We start from the raw sequence: 20,812 nt of genomic DNA, 5'->3' as shown, positions 1-20,812 counted from the left end.
CAACAACAACAACAACAGCAACAGCAATAAGAACGAGTGGCACAAAAATAGCATAAAAGAATGCAGCTTAGCTGGAAAAAAACACTATTTGAAGTCAGTATATCCGTTTAGGAAGCCAACAACTTCCTGGTACATAAGTAGTGGTAAGCACATACTAACACCGACGCACACATACATAGACACACACACAGGAAATCAAGTGCATTCGGGTAAGGAGTAAAGTTGAGGCCGGGACGCATGCCTTTTTGCCTTGCCGCCAGTCAAAAGGCTGCACTTGAGCAGCTTTTCATAGTAGTTCTCGTTCTCGCCCTTGGCACATCCTGCGCCCAGCTAGTCCACTTCAAGTTTTCATAACAAATAAGCGTGGCTCGATACTTTGAGTAGCCGAAAGTTAAGCTCACTCAAAGCCAGGCAGTCAGATAAAATGCAAACAGCTCAAACGCCGCAAACTTTGTATATTCTAAAGCAAAATATCGTGCATTGCGTATACGCCGCATAGTTCAATGCCAGTCTGCCGCAGACCGAGCTGCACAACTTCTTAACACATCTTAAACAGCGCTCAACCTAAAATCATTTATAAGGAACATTTTCTTTAGCAAAAGCAGCCTTTGACCCACAGCCAAAAGTGGATTAAAAAAACTCGTATTTCACTTATATTCGCTTTTCGGTTTTTGATTAAATTATTTATAGTTTTTATGAGTGTACAAGGTGCGTCCGAGTTATAAAGATATTTTAATTATTTTTCTTGGCTAAATTAAAACTGAATTTTCTTGAAAAGTTTGCTGTTGAGGGCTCACAAAAAAAAATACATAAAAAGCTACTTGCTAACAAAGAACCTTGACTAAAGATGGTGAAAAAATTCGAAACTTTTCGTCAGGATTAAGGTAATTCATACATCTTTTTTCCATATTACTTATGTGCAATTATCGTTAAAATTTCAACTTTTGCTACCATTAAAATAAATTTTACCAATTTGTTACATTAATTACATTAATTAAAAAGAATGGCCAACAAATAAAAAGTGTGAATGATCGGGAGTTATTTATGCAAGGATTTAGTGTAAGATTACTCCAAACTATTTTGGGAAAGTTTCTTCGATCAATCGAAAATTAACTTTCTTCGATTTGAAAATCACACCTAGGTGATATCTTCAAGTATACGAAAATGTATCTATTACTTAATTGTAGCAGAGAGAAGAATATAAAGTATATGTAATAAAACAATCAAGTTATATAAAATTAAATTATTTCCCAGGTTCTCCGTTTAGCGAACCACTTAGCATTAAATTTGGCATTTACTTAAGCCAAAGTTTCTTAAAGTATCTGTGGATTCCTTTGCACTCATTCACACACACACACACACATATTCTTCTCTTGACACTCGCTCTAATATTTATAGTCCAGTGTGGATGGGGTTGTTTGCGGAGTTGTTGCTGTTGGATTTTTCGCACTTGGTCAGTTGCCTGCCAAAGCTAAATGCACATTTGCAGTCACCTTTCATGGGCGCCCCTCCCACACACACACACAGTCACACGCATACACAGCCTGTATACTTTTCGCTGTTGCTCTGTTTTGTTTTGTGCAATTTAACAGCTTTTGGCTGAAATAACAAGCCAGGCCAACACACAACACAGCACAACACAACAAACTCTGCATTCCAAACGCGACCAGCAAAAAGTCAAGCTCAACAATGCGCCAGTGAACATTCAAATCATGGACTGAGGGGTGACTGGTGAGAGGTGGTGAGCCGTTGTGGGCGGGATGTGCACGAGATGCAGGGATAAGGGGACCGTACATATTTTTGCAACACAAAATAAACCGCAACAGCAGCAAATTTTGTTGGTTAGTTTGGGAGAGTTGCTCAAATTTACATGGACATTGCACACACAAACTCTCACACACACACACACACACACACACACACACACACACACACACACACACACACAGATGACTAGACAGGCGATCTATAAGTCTGAGCATGTGGGTGGGTGCAGGCAGCACTGCAGCAGTGCGCCATAATAAAATGAAATATATTTTTAAACAATTACCTTTAGAAGTGCTTTTATGAAAGCGGAAGCTTCTGGCTAACCAGCAAAGCCTCAGCAGTTGAACAGAAGCAAGCCGGAAAACCAGCGCTCCGCAAAAAAGGGCATTAAGAGCACCCTATAAGCACATTGTGTGCAATCATAACGCCATTTTTATAACATTCGCTTCACGCAAAATAAACTAAAAATAATAGCTAGAACTGAGAGCCTATTCTTTAATTTTCTTCTAGTCTGTTGGTGTTTTCTGCCTTTCGTGTATTCAATTTTCATTTGTAATCCGTTTAAACTATGCCATAATGCATTGTTTGACTTATTCAAATCCCTTTCAAATTAAAACGAGATGTGCTTTTGTTACGTTTTGCACCAAACATAATTGTTTTATAAAACAAAAAGGTATTTTGAATTTCACAGTCGTTTATTTAAATGAAATATAGAATTTCGACTGTTGCAATTAGAGTCTTGGAGTAATAACAAAGTAAGGATAAAGAGAAAAACATAGATCCCGAATATGATTTAAAGACTAAAATAAGGCTGCAGTATAACTTTGCAGTTTTTGTGACAGTTTTTAACTATGGCGAAATAATAAATAAAAAAGAAAAAAAAAATTAAATAGTAACAAAAAAATAAAATAATAATATTAACAATAATAATGATAATAATAATAATAATAATAATAATAATAATAATAATAATAATAATAATAATAATAGTAATAGTCAAGTTAAAAGTAAAATCATCTGAATAATAATAAAAATACATGTAATAAAAATATAATAACAAAAATCTTATATATTAAGTCCCGGAAAGATCTCATACTTAATGAGGATTTGCCCAAAAGTCATCTCAATAATATTATAATAACATAAAACTTATATATTTAGGCCCCGAAAGATCTCATCACATAATAAGGATTTGTCTAAAAGAACCAAATAGAACAAAGCATTTTGAACTGTGAACGACGAATACGTGAGCTTTTTGCACAAAAGTGTTCAGCTCCATAATTATGGACGGGACTCATGTTAATATTTTTTGTTGTGTGTGTGTGTGTGTGTGTGTGTGCAAGCAGACTTGTTTGGAAAATTCGGTGGCATTATTTGTTGAGTGCTTTTCAAGGTTGTCACATCGCTTAGAGACTTGGGTCAGTGCTGCACCTTTTCAAGATGCCTGACAACACTTTCCACTTACCGCAACAAACTTCAAATGACAGCAGGAACGGAAGCCTGAACAGTGCAGCGCCCAAAACGGCAGAGCTGCATATAAAATTCCATTAAATAAGAAACGCCCCCCTGGCACATACATCTAACCCTCAGGCGGGGCGGCTACGCATGCGTGGCAGCAATACGCTCTGCCACATCCATATGCCCCCCCCCCCCCCCCCCCCCGTACAGCTTGCATTATGAAATGTACGAATTGTGTTGAATAAGTTAACAGTTGGTGCGTTGCACATGTTGCACACATACTTTTTGATGCATGTGCCACATGCTCAGACTGAGACACAGGCACAACCGACACAACAGACACCAAAGCCACGCACAAGTCACGTAGCAGCAGCGAGTTTGGTCTGACTTTTAAATTTCATGGCGCTGCAGCTAACTGGCCGAGCAGAAAAAGGTGCTAGACCAGGCCCTCGAGCTCGCTAAAATATATATGAATATATGTGCTACACCTGTACGATATATATAATATGAGCATTTAACCACGGCGGAAATTGTTTTTGAAAGATGAAAGCGCAAAAGTCCAATTAAAATTCTTTCTAAGCCTCGAGGTGAGCTTCTGCAGCTGTCGAAATTGACGTGCATTATTATCAAATAATTTAAGCGCACAATTAAGTTAAATTCTATACAATTATTCAATGCCCGATTAATCTGAAATAATCACACAAATGAACAATCGTTGTTGAAACTTTTCGCTTTAAGGCTTCTTTTTGTTTTGTTTGAATTTCATGGAAAATTCATTACCAGACCATGACCACGCCTCTTTTGTGTGTTGCACGCCCCTTCAAATAGTTGGCACACATTGAATTACGGAAACCCATTCGCGTTTTAAATGCCGGCCAAATGCAATAAACGCCAACTAAAAGCCACGCCAACAAGTAAAGCAAAATTCAAGCGAAAATAAAAAAAATAAATAAATAAAAAGTGCTGCTCGGTAGTGCTCGACTAGAGGGTACCCAGCGCCAACTTGACGTCACAAAAACAAATAAAGGACGCACTTGAAGCATTTAAACCTTATTAAATTTGCACGGCTTCATAATGGCATCCAAAGGTGTGTATATAACAAAGCCTACGACTCTGCCTCGGAGAATAAGTGTATACTTTTGAGGTTTGCTAATAATGCTATACAAAAAGTTAAGATTAAGACCAAAAATAGGTATGCCCATATACAAAATTTTCGCTAACTCTGATAAGTTCTTCTTGACTTCTTGTGTGCTACAAATTTGTTTTGTGCCGCCCACATTTGAAGTCACAGAAAGGATATGGATTGACAAGGATAGCTAGATTGACAAGGTTTTCAAGAATATATAAGCCTTATACTTCTTTTCGAAGATGCCTTCTGTCGCCTGTAACAGACATTAGCACAAACGCATTTTACCCCTTTTATGCCCCTTTTTTAATGGGTAATATTACAAAAGAAACACACAGAAATTCCGGGACAAAGTAAAAATGCCGAAAATAAAGAAACGCCAAAAGTATTGCAATAAAAATACATTAAAATGCCAACCAAATATCCGGCGAACCACCAGCAGCAATTGCAGTTGTAGTCATGCCCATCCCAGCTCCGAATCTTTATGTATATACGGCACAACAATCGAATGCGGGACACAATTAGGCGCCAATGTGATGAGATTATGTACAACTAATGCGGGCCATATATATATATAAGAAGAGCATACTATAGACATGTATTTTTATGGGCAATAGCTCGCATAAATCCCGAACAGCTGGCCTGTAATTCAAAAAGGACGCACGAACGTGCACAGCAGCTTTATAATTTATAGTTATGCTCGATTTCGGTATATCCAGCCCTGTAACTCGGACTGCGCCCTAAACTATGCAACGCCTTTTGCTATCCAATGAGCCGGAAATGCACAACAACATTTCGCACAATGTCTGCGGCCAATGTGCTCTTAATGCGTTCTTTGACTCTGGACGCGAGAAAATTTCCCAAGGCAAAACTGAACTTCGAAATGCTGATAGCAATCACAGATTGCCATTGCCTACCAGAAATCGAAATAGAAAACATATAATTAAACATTTTTTTAAATAGTTTAATTACATTTAATCTGAATAATATCCCCAATTCATACACACCCATTAAAAGTTATGTACATGTATAAGATACAGATAACATTAACACTATATATAAAAATTAGCTATTTTTAGCTATTTCTATGTAATCATGCATAATAGTTACCTGATTCTATTACTATTATTTTAATTAAAATAAGACTAACAAACATTTAGGGGCTCTGGCAGGAAAAGTCTTCTGAAACAGTTTCTGCTCAAATCTAAGTTAAAGAATTTAAAATTTATTTTGTGAATTTTAATGAAATCCCTTAAATATCGAAACTTGTACAAACAATGTGTATAAACTCACACTGAGGCACTATTTAAATTTGAAAAAAAAACAGTTTCGTGTGGGTTCCGCTTTTAATGAGACAAATGTTTTCCTTTAGTACATGAAAAAACACTTAGCGGGACATGCAATTTATTTATATACTTCGAGCGTGTCCAAAGAACAGACAGTCGATGAATCCATCCAGTCAGTGTAGCTGAAAATGTCGTTTGGATAACGGTTAATGTCTCTACAAATTATTTAAAAGTAAATACAATTTATTGAACAATTACGCAGTAAATATTTTGAAGTTATTCAATTCAAACCGCAAAAAAATACAGAAACAAATATTATTTATCGAAAAGTTGTTCTAGTTAGAGAAGAACAACTGGTTTACTCGGAATTATTTTTTCTAAAATTTTTTACAACAGTAAATAAACTAAATGTTAATTGCCTTCCTTTTCTTCTGGCATTTTCTTGAGAATTTTTTTTTTTTAATTTATATTTAGAATTAGCTCAAGTACAGTTATGCATGTTGACTTTAATAAAAGGAAGACTCCATTTTCATGTTGCGTTATCCTCCCCTAGTTCTGTATCTTAATGGGCATCATCTGTTTGTGGCACTTTACAACACTAAGCTCAATTCGTATTATTTAGTTCATACTAGCCGAAAATGTGTTAATTTTCCCAAAACAAATCACAGCAACTCTTGAAAGATCCCTGCTTTAAGCAGGCCGTTGGGTGTTTCGAAATAAAGCAAACAGTCAGTCGAGCTCTGGAGTTTCCCCAACGCACAAAAAAAAAACAGTCGCATTAGATTCCAAGCTGAATTCTTGTTAATGTTTCGTTTGTACGAGCTTTATTCGCTGTATTTAAAAAAAATGGCCAGCTACGGAGCATCGCCGACTTGGTGTCTCTGCGAGAAACTGCCGCGCTCTATTCTACACATTGCGCCCACTCCGGAGCTGTGGTGCGAGGTGTGCGGACGACGCCGGCGCCCGCGCGCCTGCATAAGCTCTTCCAGCGATGAGGAGGAAAAGGCGGCGGTGCGACAACAAATGCTAGCGGAGCGTCGACGCTCCGAGGAGGGGCGCCAGGGCTCAGTCCGCGTGAAAGTGGCCATGACCGCCAAGAAACCCAAGCCCAGGCGCAAGGCCAGCTGCATGAAGTGCGGCGGGGAGCCAAAGCCTCCGCTGGCTGGGGCTGGCCCACAGCAGTCGAAATCCAAGGGCACCAACCACAAGCTATACGCGGGCCGCTTCGGGCATTATCGCAAGCCGCAGCGTTTGCAGTCCAAGCGCAAGGACGAAGATTTCGCAAACGGACCAATCAATCAGATTGAGATTGAGCCGGTGCCAACAGCACCGCCGCCACCACCATCACCGCCGCCATCGCCGCCAGCTTATGCCGCTAAGCCAAGCGAATCGTTGTGGGAGCAGCCCAGCGAGGATATGCCCAATCTGGTCGCATTTGCGCACGAGGTATTCAATCGACCGCTGCATCTGCGCAAGCGCCAGCCCAGCTTCTATGACAATCTCTTTGTCAGCGATTTTATCCCGCTGGACAAGCCCATTACGGATTCTGCTGGCGGCGCTATCTCCAAGCGACGCCGACTTTTTGGACGTCCGCTGCGCTCGCATTGCAGCCGCCCGCTGCCGCCGCTATCCCAAGTTCTATCCGAGATTCTGGCGAAGCAGAAGGTGCGCGCTAAAGGTGGCGGCTTGGCGCCCAAGGAAGAAGAGCCCAACGGTAGCAATGCGGCTACACAATTCTCGCCGTTCGACATCTATGAGGGACCCTCGGAGGATGCACTCGTTGTGGACAGCGCTCGTCTAGTGCTGCGCCAACCAAAAGCCTTACATATCAAGCAACGTGCAGATCTGCCCCCCACTAGACTCTCCAGCTTCGAGTCCGAGCCAAGCAGCGACTGCTCCTCGTCGTCGCCCTTCGATGTGCCCTCGGCGCCACCTGCAGACCGCCAGCGGCATAGCTACAGTGTGGGCGCACCCTTGCGCCTTCACGAAATGATGAAGGCGGTGGCCCATTCGGGTCTGTCCGATAGCAGCGCGTCCAGCAGCAGCTCGAGCAGCAGCAGCCGCAAGAGCGCCAGCTCCACACTGCCCGTGCATCAGCAGTCGGTGCGCAGTCGTGGCGGAGAGGAGCCGCCATATATTGAGGAGAAGCCGGCTGAGCCCGAGCTGCTGCCCATTTCAATCATAGAAAAGATCTTGTGGCTAATGGAACAGAAACCAGCCACTGAAAACGGTCCCACAAATCCCTTGACAGACGACGCCTTGCAGCACATCTCCCAAATTGAAAAGCAGGACGAGCACATCGAGAATAGTCACTCAGAGTCGGTGAAAGGTCTGCTCCAGTTTATGGAAAGCTTGCATATCACAGATGCCGGCGAGAGCGACGATAATCGTTCAGAGATCTTGAATAACGATGCAGAGCTCAAGATTGTAGACACTTCCGTGCCAGAATCACACCAACCAAATGACATGTCAAACGAATTGCCTTTAAATACTTCAAATAAATCAGCAGGTGATGAAAAGTATGTCAACGTTTTATCAAATGGCAAAAGACACAGCGTAGACAAGGGCTGTGCCCCGAACGGACGGGCACGTTTGTTGTCAAAGCCATCCAGCTCGCAGTCCAGATCCAGCGGCAGCACTTCGATGTGGTCCATAATTAGTGGCCTGTTCACATCAAAGCAATCCAGCGGGAAACCAAATGTTTCCTCAAGTCTTGACGAGGAAATGAAACCCCTGAAAAGAGCACACAACTTGCACTATGGAACCATAAATGCGCACAACACAAATCCCACAAAGCCATCAAATCCATTACAATCAAAAGACATCAAAGAAAGCAAGCAGAGCTGCCGGAAATGTGGCCTGAATCGAAGGAAAAGGAACGTGGCGAATGCAAATACACAGCGTAAGCCCTGCTGCAGGCTGCATTCCTCTACAGATTCTAAAATAACCAGCACCAGTCCTTGTCAGACAACTCCGGGAACAAGCTCCACAAAGATTGAGCTGAAAGCAAAATTAGAGAAGCCCAGCATAAATAAGAAATGTAGAAGCCATAGAGAAGAGCTTAAGAAATCGTTGGATAGCTCAAAGCTTAAGGTGAATGTCACAAATGGAGCAGCAGAGTGTCCAACGCCAGCTCAATCCGTAACCAATAGTTCCACACATTTCGAATCGTGTTTCGGAATTGCGAGTCCATCAGTAAAACCAGCAGCACGGGTCGCAGATCTAAAGCCTGGAACTGATGTCAAAAATAATCTTCTCCGGGAACTGTTGCACAAGTTGAAGGCTAGCCAAAGGCAGAAGCCGCCAACCGTATATCATGCTATAAGGACCTTGGCAACAGTTCGACATGCCAGCAGCGAGATCATCAATCCCAAAATGGTGGCCGTCGCTAGAGACGTGTCTTTCGCATCCAACACTGGACAGATGCAACAATATATTGTAAGCCCGGCAACTGTGCCGGAATCTACCTTGGGCATATACGAGTTTCGAACTCCAGACATACAGGCCATCCAACTGGCCAAAAGCAATGCAAATTTTAAGCAGGAAAACTTAGAAGAAAAGCCTACACCTATCGCTCATTCAGAAACGTGTCTGCAAACTGATGAATCCTCGCTGAACAGCAAGGTCCTTGGAAACAAAAAAAACCATCCAGTATGGCCGGCTCATCCCTTCAGGCACAGAAAGGGACACATCAAATACAAAGCCATGCAACTGGAACTGAGCTACAAAGTCAGTGATGAAGATATGAGCATTAAGAATAGGCCACTAAAAGAATGCGTGACCAAGGAAAACAAGACTTTAAGGAATCGTAAGAGACGAAAGAATAGTGAAATGTGGATAGTTAATGAAATGGTGCACCAGAAAATAAACGAAATGATGACAAAGCCCATAAAGCTGCTAAGTGTGAATGAGACAAAAGCACTTCAAAGCTAATTGAGCCAAAGACATGCTCCTAACTCCTGCAAGAAATCGAGTTGGGGAAACGAAATAGTTAAGAGCATGAAAAGTGGAGAGTGTCCTACCTTATATCGTATAACATATATCTGCCAACTCAAAAGTCTGTTTGCTTAATTTTCCAGAACATGTGCTTGCCACCAGGTGCACGGCCCATCCGGGTGCACTATCGCAATCCTGCAGCAGCTTTGCTGAGTGCCTGTGCCAGTGTGATTTTCTGGTTAATATATTGCTTTGCACATTGTCTTATTTTGGTGAGTATGATTAGCTTATTAAAATATGTCTTAACCATGATTTCACTTTCTTAGTTAGCCGGCGTAGCTGTCATATTTGGTTTACTCTTTCCCCGATATGCCTGGTACTTGCTGAATCATTCCTTGGATCAGTACCATATAGAGCGTCAATTTAAAGACGAGTTATAAGCGAGTTGAATATATTTTAAAAATTGTGTAATAATTAAATATTCTTTTCTAATTAAAACGAGTATTTCTTTGTTGTTTTTTTTTCAAGATTTCTCATATCGGAATTGCCTAGCTTTATTTTAATAATTAATTAGATGTTTACACTACTAATTTCAATGCTATGTTGCTTTAATTACATTTAAAGTTAATGATCGTACACTTAATATTCTTTAAGTGTGTATATATATATTAATGTATAAGTATATTTGTATATATGTTTGTATATTCATACACATGCACATCATAAACATTATTATCAATTGCAATTGTTGCTCGCACTCAGTTTCAAATCAAAACAAAACAGAACTTTGAGTTGCTCACAATTTTTCTATAAAATCAATAATATTGCTGTTAAAAACAATTTGCCATAACTTTCTTTTCTGTTAGAAATAACAAAAGTCAACTGCAGCTGCATTAACCAAAATGCTTAGGCTATATATCTGTCTTAGTATGCACTATGGTAGGAAATGTTGTGAATTCAGGCACAATTTGAAAATTCAAATCAAACGTATTTACCACATAAATAAATTTGAATTTCTATTTTTGGACTTTTGCTTAATGCGCGGAAAAATCCGACATATCAATCTGTTTGTAATCAATATTAATTGCTGCTTTTTCTATTACTAATTGGATGTGGTTCATTTAAATACAGTAAGCATCGATTTTCAATGAATTCGTTTTTCGTTTCATTTTATTTTTTCACTCAGTTGCTGGCAACGTTTTGCACTTCACTTGAACTAATTATTTCGTAATCTTTGCTTGAGCTCTCCGAGTCCGATTCCGATTGGCGCGGCGTGCTGAAAGAGATGGAGGCATCGTTAGTACAGATATTGGCGGCTGGTAACCAGAAGCAAATCAAAAGGATCACATAATATCCACTAAAATAATGAAAATTTAAAATAAAGCTCAAAGCCGAAATGTGTGTGCGTGTGTGTGTGGGTGGGTGTGGGTGTTGTGGATTGGTGCGTGAACGTGTGTTTATATTTGTGATAAATTAAACTTATAAAACTTACTCAGTTAATGGGTTAATCATGACATTTAAAATCCATACTTTACGTAGAGCTCAAACTCAAGGAATCAGAACAGAATAGAGCTGCTTGAATGAGTTTCAATGGCAAATGGTATGATATGATACAAGGAATTGGTTGGATTTGATATCCAAAAAAAATGTGTCAGCCAAATCCAATATGCTCTACATGAAATATGAGTTTAATATACAAATGTACACATTGGCCAAAATACAACTTGACATTTCTAAACCATGAATTTCTTTAACAATTTACCTTATGCCAAATAATTTGTCTGCTTACATATTTATTTTTCCATTGTTATTCAAGAAAATTATAAAAACTATTTACAATGACAGGTTTTCATTCGTTGTTCTGAATATGAATTAGACTTTTTAAAAATTGATATAATTGATCATTAATCAGTTTAAACAATATAATTTTTCCGCTGATAATACGGCTACATGTGTAAATAAGTCCTTGTCCAATCTTTGTTTATTAAGTATAACTAAACTTATAATTTTTAAGCATCCTTTTTTTTAATATATTCCTGTCACCATTATTGTAATCTCTTGTTTAACTAGCTTTTGGATATTTAAGCTAATGTTGGACAACCAATATTGTTTAGGAGCTCTAAGACCAACTACCTCTTAAATGAGTTATGAATGAATGGCGTGCTTCAAGAGAAATTTATATATTTAAATGAAATGCAAACGACAATAACAAAATTGGCAAAATAAAATGATGAGAAATAAAACTTAATGTATATTGAAATCGTACAGTTTATAATTTATTAAGGAACAGAAATTTACACAATTAACAGCTAACGTTATTTTGACTTGAATTGCGAATAAACAAAATCAAGGCCAATAGATCATAGGTTAAAATTCGAGCAAATGCCTTAGAAACGAGGTTCGTTCGGTAAAAACAAGCGGCCAGCTTACCCAGCTTTGGTATCCTTGGCTTGCGCCGCTGCATCCCTTACTGGCGGTAAAGTCTCCGATCCTTCAACATCTTCGTCATCCTCCTCGTACTCATCAGCACCAACTTTGCGACGTTTGCGCACCTCCATGTCGGCATCGTGCTCTTTAATCTGCTCAATTTTCTCGGGTTCCAGTGGTAACGCATCCGGATCCGCATCCGCGTCTACATCAGCGTCACCATCGCCATCCGCATCAACAGCCGTATCTTCCTCCCCATCGCTGTCTTTATCCTTTTTCTTTGATTTCGATTTGGATTTCTTATCGGATTTGTTTGCAGATGTGGATGCGGATGCATCGGTAACATAATTGCTCTGTAAAAATGGATAGAGGGTATATTATGTTTTTCGGACGACTCAAGAACAGAAGCAAACACATACCTCATACAGTGGCCAGAAAGAGGCAAAGAAGCCAACATCTTCGGTCAAATTCGGAAAGATCCAGAAATGCAGTTTGCCACCGGTCAGAGCCCAGACAATGGTGAACACAATCAGACGCACGACAGTTAGGGCCAGTATGAAGACCAGGAAACCCGCAGCGGCAATGGACAAATAGTAAACACCCTTGCGTAAGAGCGGCGGCCACAATGGAAACAGGCAAATGCCAACGGCGCCGAGCAGCAATATGAAACCGAAGATCCAATAGTGCAAAGGAATGGGATCATAGATCCACACATATGCCTCGGAGCCATCGACGAAAATTTGTTCCGGATGCATGTCCAGGCGGATTTTGCGTTTCTTTTTCTCTTTCTTATCGGCGGCGGCAGCGGCCTGTGCCGCATCACCATCCGCTTCCGGGTCGGTTTCCTTTTTATCCGATGATGATGACGACTTTACATTGGCCTTACCGCCACTCGTCGTTTCTGTTTTGTCCTTTTCCTTGTCCTGTGTTTTGCTCGAGTCGGACTTTTTATCAGACTTGCCACGTAGCTCGTCAAGCGTGACAGGCACCTTCTTAGCACGATGGAAAAACTTGTGCTCCAGCATAACGTCCAGAAATTCGACGACTTGTTCGCGTGTAGTGAACAGTGGATTATCGCCCTCTGCGAATTTGGACTTCATTAGTGCATCGATAGCTTTGCTCGAGGTAAAGTACTCGACAATGTGACTCAGAAATTTGGTTTTCTTTGTCTTCACATTCTTCTTCAGCCATTTGGCGACATTCTTTTCATCTTTTGAGGGCTTCTCGATCTTCTGCTGTCCTGGTTCGGTGTACTCCTAGAATCAATGATAATTCACAATTATTTTCTATCAAATTCATTATATATAAGTATTTCATTTAAATTGATTTCTATCATTTTTGAAAGCAATGTTCATTTAAATTGATAGCATTATAATTCTAATTATTAACAATTCTAGGCAATTAAATTTTGAATAATGAAGTTATGTTTCACAAAATAATTGTTGTTTTATAACTATATTGTAAGCGTAATATAAAAAAATAACTAACTAACTATACTTTTTCAAAAAACCCATTTAAGCCACGCCATCAATTTCGTATTTCGTCACACTGTAGATTTAATTATCATGTGCACATAAACAATATGTACGTAAGTATTTACGTATTTTCAATAATATAATACCATGCCATCGTCAAAGATTTCCTGTTCTTCTTCCTCCTCTCCTTCTTTGGCAAGGCGCTCCTCGTCGCTCATTATTGCAGCGAGTCTTGCACTTGAATTTCGTTTATAAAGAAAATTATATACACATGCAATATATCAGGCCTTATTATTTCTTTTTCCGAGCCGTGACGTGTTGCAATCGCTAAGCGAGTCTAGAAAGTATTAAATCTGAGCAGCAAACAGGCAGCTGGCTGGTCAAACGAGTGCTGATACCCCACAAACGGCTCTCGATCGGTACACACATCAATACAAATGCAACCATGAATACATATATTTATGTAAATGTGTTGGTTTATACCGTTGTGGTAGAAACTTTCCCCAAAAACAACAACAGCAGCACAGCAGCAAGTACAAAAACAGGCACAACAGAATACAAACTAAACCGCTGATAAGTGGGTGCACCTGAGAACGGGCAAGAGAGAGAGAGAGCGAGAGCGACGAGACATGGCGAGAGTCAGCCAAACCGTAAGAGCATCGCTTACAACAGGGGGACCTAGCTTCTGCAATGCTTTACACACATAACACCAGCCATTGTGAGAGCGCTAAATCATCAACACAGTTACTGCCGATCACTAATACATTCGTACTTTATTCCCGCTCACAACGATGGTTTACAACACAAGCTTTTCAGTGTGTCAGCGTTGCCAGACCTGTCCCAATATTACAATTCCTACCAGCTGTTTGATTATGCGAACTATGACAATTGGTATGGTGGTGGGGGTTAGATGCCTGATGAACAAATAAAGCTGTTTAAATTGTAAATTGTCTGGACATAAAAGACGAAAAAGTGCACTTCCAAAGCGATTGTGGTATACACAGCACTTACAAGTTAATAATAGCCGGGTGCAAGCAGGGGGCACACACAGTTCAGACCGCCCACACACACATATGTAGGTATATGCGAAACATCAAAACACGCAAATACAGCCCGGCCGCATGGCAATTACGTATCAGAGCCCCCTCCCCTTCACACAGATACACTGATTCGACATTATATATATTTATATATACATTCGCATACATATAAGTGTTATAATTTTGACGACTCGGCGGCAGATTTTTAAGTCTATGATACGCATCAAAATGAAAACAAACACAATGAGCATGCCAATTGGACTGTAGCATATACACACACACATATATACACACTCATAGCGCACGACGTAAATTTTGTATTTTTTTTTTTTGTTGCGGACGCTGGATTTTGGGTTTGCCCTTAACCACACTTACATCTTTACGGCGGCGTGCTCTTTTCTTTTCCGACATTTTTGGTTGAGCACTATTTAATCGAATGTATTAATTGATTCCAAGTATTTTAATATTTCTGCCACACACGCACAACGAACTAGCGCACTGCAAGAGGAAGAGTGAAATTGTATGAAGTAAATAAAAAATACACCAAATAATACCAATAAAAATACCAAGCATCTGCTTGTATATTTTTAAAGCTAAAGGTATGTGCATACGATATTCAAGATTCAATTTTATCCACAAAATTTATGAAGCATAAAATAAACCAATTTTTTGTTCATATATTAATATATATTTAAGCAGCATGTAAAATAAACAAAACAAACCAATAGCAAAATATTTTTATTATAATTTATTTAAATGATAATGGGCAATTCATGTGCTTTGACATAATTAAAAAAAACGATTTGAAAAACCATGAACGGTTTTTTAAATTTGCTTTCCTAATATTCATTTTTTTACGACATTTTCTGTCTTGTTTTCTTTTCTTTTTGATTATTAACACATTCGTGTTTATTTTAATTGTCAAAATTGTTTTCGTAATCCTTTTATTCTTTCTAATCTAACATTGAATTTTTATGTTTTCTTAAAACAAGTTTCTCTAACACATAATGAACTACATTGGTTAAGACACTGCAAATAAGGAACATAGGCAAAAAATCGCGATATTGAATCAGATTCCTTCGATCCCCATACACAGTCTCTGGAGTTGTGGGTCCCATATAGCAGGCGCATACGCAATAAGTAACCATCATTTTATTGAGAAATATGCAAACGCGCTCCGCCCGGGTCAAGCTGTCGAAAGCGGCGCTTTCCCGCCAGTTGCCCGTGACTGGCTGCCACAGGCCCCAGTTGATCCACTGGCGCTCGAATTCAGTATTGAATCGTTCGCGCCAAGATTCCGTAATCATGCCATCGCCCGGACGGAGCACCATTGAGGAGCTGAGAATTAAGAACTTTTGGTGCACCCAGCGCTGGACAATAAACACCTGCGTTAGCTGTGCCTGCACGTCCATCACCTCGATTCTTCGCAAGAACCAGCTGGGATACCGTCCACCATTGTTGTGGACAACAGCAACTCGTGTCGGTATGCGTATGTCTCGCGTCCGCAGCCAGAGTATGTAGGTGGAATTGCGTGTCAGCTCAGGATGTTCCGGATCCTGCATCAGCGTGAACTGCAGCTCATTGCGATTTGTAGTCTGAAAGATCAGTCGTATCGTGGCCGTTGTCAGTGCATTAGTGCGGCCACCAGTTTTCAGAAAGACCAACACGTCGTGCACATCCCGATGGGCCTCATCCTCCAGGCCGGTCATATCGCAAACAACCGTCTTGCTGGGTCGCTTGTTATGATACAAGAACAATACTGCCAACCAAAGGGTCAACCCTACAAACAATAAAAAGTAGCCGACGACAATGTACCAATGGGTCTCGACGGGCAAATAACCAGTTGAGGGCACAGCTATGGCCGGCACATGGTACACATAGCTGGTATAGGTGCCCAACACGGTGCACATACAGTTCATGGAGCCCTTCTTTGGATACTCCATTCCGGGCTGGCAGTAAGTGTGCCCCCAACGCTGCGAGTCTCCGGGCAAACTGTAAATCCAATAATCACAGCTGCGCAGCTGAAACACAAACGAAAAGAACGCCGGTCCGCCTGGCACTGGAGTACTAAACTTGGCCTCGTATTCGGAGCTCCCATAGACCTGTATCGCTACATAAACACGATGCGATTTCATGCAATTGTTGCGCAACAGCATTGTCGAATTTTGCGAATTGGCTGGAACAATGCAACCGGACTTGGCAATGGACTCCCTCAGCCGTTTCGGTAGGTCTCCAAAGATTAGGAGCACTTGCAGCTTGTGTGTGGTTTGCGTAAAGCGTACCGCAACCATCGACGTCTCATCCACATTGACGCGATAAATGAGCACCTTCTGCATGCTTTCCAACTTTCCATGCGTGATGCAATTCATGTACTTTCCAGTTTCCGCGATAAAATCCTCGGTCTCATCCTCATCGATCGCTTTGGGCCGGAATCGAGCTGTTCCAATGGTTCTACTGGCTACTGGTTTTTTTCCAGCGACTGAAAAGTTTTCAACATTTTTATTAGGAGTCTTTCGCCAAATATTCTACCATTAAACTTGGTTCCCAGCGGGAACAAAGTCTATAGGCAGTTTATTATATTGTGTGAGATTTATGTTCAAACTAGTTAAAACTAAAAATATATTATTATTTAAATCTCAGTTTTATACTATTGTTTGCCCTCTCCAAAAAGTTTTTAGCAAAACTTTTACGCTGCATAGCATCTATAGATCCACATTTATCGATGCAGGCTATTGGAAGGGAGAGTTGCTCAAAGATTTAATTAATCTTGAAAGGCTTCACTTGAAATTTGCAGACGAATAAACAAGGAGCAAAACGGCTAGCTAAGAATATTTATGCTACTTTATGTACTGACTGTATAAACTGGACAACTTGATGGGCATGAAATCTGGACATAAAGATCCCATCACAGGTTTTTATAATTTTTACTCTTACAGAGAGTATCAGAATTTTTGCACGAAATATCATATAGAAGGAATCGGTGAAAATATGGAAGCAACTTATTTCATTTTTGTGGATACAGAAACAATGCGACGGAAACAAAGTATTGTCATAAAATTCCAATCTACATTGTTACCTCATTAGTATATTAATTCGTATTTGGATAAAGTGGTACTCCTACCTGGCGAGCTTTGAAATTGGTGCTTACCCACATTAGGACGATCCATGGCTGGCTTGTATTTGCCAATTATGGTTCTGAAGCTCAACTTGCTGTGGTGCAATAGACGCTCCACCTTGAAGTCGTCCCTATCATGATAAATGCGCACCGAGAGCAGTACCGAGCTGGGCTGCTTCTCCTCAGGATACCACCAGTTGAGCTCGCGTATTGTCGAGATGACTTTGATGCAAATCTCATTCTTGTGCGGCTTCTTCACTTCCTGCAGTAGCTCCGGCGAGAAATATACCTTATGCATGTGGTCGGTCGTCTCGATCGTGTAGGTGCGACCAGGTGTTATGTTGAAGCATTTAACCTCTAGGGACAAGCCGTCAACGTTGGTGCCGCCAAAATCCGGCTGCATGCCATGCTTGCGGGCAAAGAACAGGAAGCGATATAGACGCTCCGTTTCCCACATTGAGTTCAACCAGGTCATTGAACGTTCTTTGGCGTCCTCATTATTGTAGCCAGCGACGATTGCCATTAGCCTATCAACGACCGATTGTTGGAGCTTATGTTTTTTGAGAGCTGCGAAGTATCTGTCGTAAATGTCTTGCGGTGGACGTGAGATTTGGCTGTTGAGACGATTCATAATGTTGTAGACCGTGACACAGGCTACCGTCACATTAACAAACGGCTCCTCGACGAGCATCCGGTTCATGTCGTTGTTGTGCACAGACTGAAAGATCTTGTTCAGTATGGTTAGCGAGCGAATCAAAACAACCTGTTCATTTTCATCGATCGGCGTCAACTGAACGGCCAATGTATGCGTCAGATTAGCCAACTTGCCAAGCGCAGCGAGTGACTCCAGATTAATATTATTAAAGGCATCGATCAAAATCATGGCGCTCTCGGCGTTTGTAACGCCTGCGGCCAGCGATTGTATGGTCTGGAGGAAGCGCAACATGTGCCCTTGGTTGGCCAGATTCACGACATCGTTGGGTGGTTTTGTGATGAAGATCCTCAAAGCTTCTGGTGAGTCTACGGGCGCGTGCATCAATGGAGTTACCGTCACTCGCACCATCCTTCTAACGCACGTGAACAAGCTGTCACAGATGAGTACCTTGATGAAATTCAAATTATGCGGCAGATGAATTGAGCAGCTGCAGTCTTGGCATCTGTTGAGCAGTACCCGTTCCGCATAGTAAAAAAACTCGATGGGATTGTTGCGGGCCTGGAAGCTAATGCAGCATACCAAGAATTGTGTGATAGCCTCAATGCCTTTAAACGGAGTTACTGAGCACGTTCCGCCTAGGGGCGGGATGTTCTGAGTTAGACTCTTCACTTCTCTGCCGCTGCGGCCATCATTTGTGCGGACAACCAACTTGAGGGACGCTATCGTCTTGTCCGTGGTTATAATCATGGATAGTTTTTTAGAGGTGTGCAACTTTTGATCGTCCAAATACCAATCATAACTGGTCTGCGCATTCTGACAGTTTAAGCACTTGCCCCCAAGCAGCACCTTGTTCATCGGATTGTACATATTATGATAGCAGTTTGAAATGCATACAATCACAATATGCAAACTTTCAGTATCCACAGCTGTGATTGTCTGCGTCGCTTGCGCTTTGAGACCGGGATCATAATCGGACGCCACTTTTAAAGTAAATATATAGCGACATCCAAACGTAAATGAGTAGGCGGCTATTCCAAATTTCTTGACTGCAAATGGTTACAGACATGAATTACATTTTTCGTCAAGCTATCCACACAAATAAGGACTATTTATATTCAAACACTAAATAGGCTTACACAGAAAGGGGCAAATACTTTGAGTCTAATGAGTCTATACTTTAATCTAATGCTTAACCCGAGAGTCCGAACCTGAGAAGATATTCAGGGCTACACTACAAATTTCGGTTCCCTGGGTATTACGAGTAGTCGCATATAAATGATTTGTTATCCATTTACCTCTAGAGACATCTGGGCGGCAGGCCGTATTGTAATAATCATCATATGAGAAACAGTCCCAGTTATAAACCTTAAATTGTGTTTCTTTCGGCCGTTTGGAGTAATCGCGGCTCAGCGAGCCGTCCAAGGTTATTTTACTGCCCCTGAAGGCTTCCCTATTGGTGCCACCACTGATGATCACCTCCAATTTTTCCTGCTGCGTCTTCAGGTAGCAGCGTGCCCCGAATTTTTCGCCGTTAAAAATGCCCTCAACATAGAGCATGTAGAGATTTTGCCATAGCTCAAATTGCATTGGATAACGCAGCTCGTAGCTCTTTAAATTAAACGCCATATCTTCACCGGGATAGCTTTTCAACGTTTCTGTTAAGGGATTAGCTCTATAGAAAAAACTGATGGAGATCAGCAACTCACCCTTCCCAAGCACATCCATAACGCTCCATGTAAGAATCGGATCCGACAGGCCGCAGCTTCTAAAGAAAAATGCCCGAAATAAGATACTGCGGGTAATAATTACCTGCTGTGGAAAATCGGGATTTGAACAGTGCATCACACTCAGCACCGGTGTGCAATTGGAAAACGTATTTATTGACACCGATACAACCACCTGAACTGGTTCAACATGTTTTTTTAATGGCGCAGTGCCTTCCAGTTTCAGTGTTGTATTCGCCGACTCATAGAAAGTTGCCTTTAATTCCGCATAGAAGCCCGTTTGGTAGCTTACAGGAACGCTTGGCTCAATCTTGCGCCGCTTCAGATCGTTGCCAATTTTCCGTGAATAAGTGAAACTAGGTCGCATTGGCTTAGCTCCACGCCCGATTTCCCAATAGGCCACCAAGTACCTGGCCGTGCTGACGCGCAGTACAACCGTAGTTTTCGGATATTCAGCCAGCGTGATCAACAGCTTGGTCTCCACACCGAATGTTACCTCCGAGTTGGCATACAGCATTAATTGGCATTCCAATAGTACATCATCGTCCGCGGACCTCGCGTTCCTTATGTGTATCAGCAGGACCAAAACTAAGACCATAAATGTATACCGTGATAGATCCATGATGCCCTTCGATCAATTATTCGAGAGATTTTAAAATAGTGTAGTGTGATTTACAAAAAAAAAAAAACATTGCCGTCTAGAGTGTGTGCGTACACAGTACTGTAATAATTTCCAAATGGAACTAGACAGGAAACTTTTACAAGGCAATGCACCTGCTATGTTCATAGTAAGTTTCTGCCGA

General features: G+C 41.0%; 3 protein-coding genes across 5 annotated transcripts; 1 reads left to right on the top strand and 2 right to left on the bottom strand.

The window, feature by feature from the left end:
* The first annotated feature begins 6,337 nt into the window (after positions 1 to 6,337).
* Positions 6,338 to 10,036, top strand: LOC115763455. Of its 2 annotated transcripts, XM_030706027.1 has the most exons (3): positions 6,338 to 9,643; positions 9,717 to 9,845; positions 9,900 to 10,036. In XM_030706027.1, exon 1 carries the CDS (start codon positions 6,442 to 6,444, stop codon positions 9,568 to 9,570), a length of 3,129 nt encoding a protein of 1,042 aa, XP_030561887.1. In that variant the 5' UTR covers positions 6,338 to 6,441; the 3' UTR covers positions 9,571 to 9,643; positions 9,717 to 9,845; positions 9,900 to 10,036. The 2 variants fall into 2 exon arrangements, with proteins under 2 accessions (XP_030561887.1, XP_030561886.1); XM_030706026.1 differs by having other exon boundaries at positions 6,338 to 9,845; positions 9,900 to 10,035.
* Positions 10,037 to 10,367: 331 nt separating this feature from the next.
* On the bottom strand, positions 10,368 to 14,997 carry LOC115763380 (translocation protein SEC62). Of its 2 annotated transcripts, none has more exons than XM_030705918.1 (4): positions 14,891 to 14,997; positions 12,420 to 13,256; positions 12,004 to 12,353; positions 10,368 to 10,849 (listed from the first exon to the last, which is right to left on the bottom strand). In XM_030705918.1, exons 1-4 carry the CDS (start codon positions 14,924 to 14,926, stop codon positions 10,756 to 10,758), a joined length of 1,317 nt encoding a protein of 438 aa, XP_030561778.1. In that variant the 5' UTR covers positions 14,927 to 14,997; the 3' UTR covers positions 10,368 to 10,755. The 2 variants fall into 2 exon arrangements, with proteins under 2 accessions (XP_030561778.1, XP_030561777.1); XM_030705917.1 differs by lacking the exon at positions 14,891 to 14,997 and adding an exon at positions 13,622 to 13,810.
* A 429-nt stretch (positions 14,998 to 15,426) lies between these two features.
* Positions 15,427 to 20,699, bottom strand: LOC115763418. The gene is made up of 4 exons (XM_030705975.1): positions 19,992 to 20,699; positions 19,581 to 19,940; positions 17,664 to 19,331; positions 15,427 to 16,994 (listed from the first exon to the last, which is right to left on the bottom strand). The coding sequence occupies exons 1-4, from the start codon at positions 20,629 to 20,631 to the stop codon at positions 15,469 to 15,471; spliced, it is 4,194 nt and encodes a 1,397-aa protein (XP_030561835.1). The 5' UTR covers positions 20,632 to 20,699; the 3' UTR covers positions 15,427 to 15,468.
* Positions 20,700 to 20,812: the final 113 nt, after the last annotated feature.

This window comes from Drosophila novamexicana, unplaced genomic scaffold (assembly GCF_003285875.2).
Source record: "Drosophila novamexicana strain 15010-1031.04,08,12 unplaced genomic scaffold, DnovRS2.1 tig00000739-arrow-arrow-pilon, whole genome shotgun sequence".
Taxonomy (NCBI): Eukaryota; Metazoa; Arthropoda; class Insecta; order Diptera; family Drosophilidae; genus Drosophila; species Drosophila novamexicana.
This window is presented reverse-complemented; position numbering and strand designations above follow the sequence as displayed.

What these genes read in the sequence shown, in the direction of transcription:
- LOC115763455 (XM_030706027.1), top strand. Translation starts at nt 6,442, where the DNA reads ATGTTTCGTTTGTACGAGCTTTATTCGCTGTATTTAAAAAAAATGGCC.
- LOC115763380 (XM_030705917.1), bottom strand. Translation starts at nt 13,693, where the DNA reads ATGAGCGACGAGGAGCGCCTTGCCAAAGAAGGAGAGGAGGAAGAAGAA. An exon ending in AAATCTTTGACGATGGCATG is followed by an intron (nt 13,257 to 13,621) that starts GTATTATATTAT and finishes CATTGATTCTAG; the next exon opens with GAGTACACCGAACCAGGACA. An exon ending in GCCAAGGATACCAAAGCTGG is followed by an intron (nt 10,850 to 12,003) that starts GTAAGCTGGCCG and finishes CATCTCTTTCAG; the next exon opens with CACGCCGCGCCAATCGGAAT.
- LOC115763418 (XM_030705975.1), bottom strand. Translation starts at nt 20,631, where the DNA reads ATGGATCTATCACGGTATACATTTATGGTCTTAGTTTTGGTCCTGCTG. An exon ending in TATGGATGTGCTTGGGAAGG is followed by an intron (nt 19,941 to 19,991) that starts GTGAGTTGCTGA and finishes ATCCCTTAACAG; the next exon opens with AAACGTTGAAAAGCTATCCC. An exon ending in CCGCCCAGATGTCTCTAGAG is followed by an intron (nt 19,332 to 19,580) that starts GTAAATGGATAA and finishes AACCATTTGCAG; the next exon opens with TCAAGAAATTTGGAATAGCC.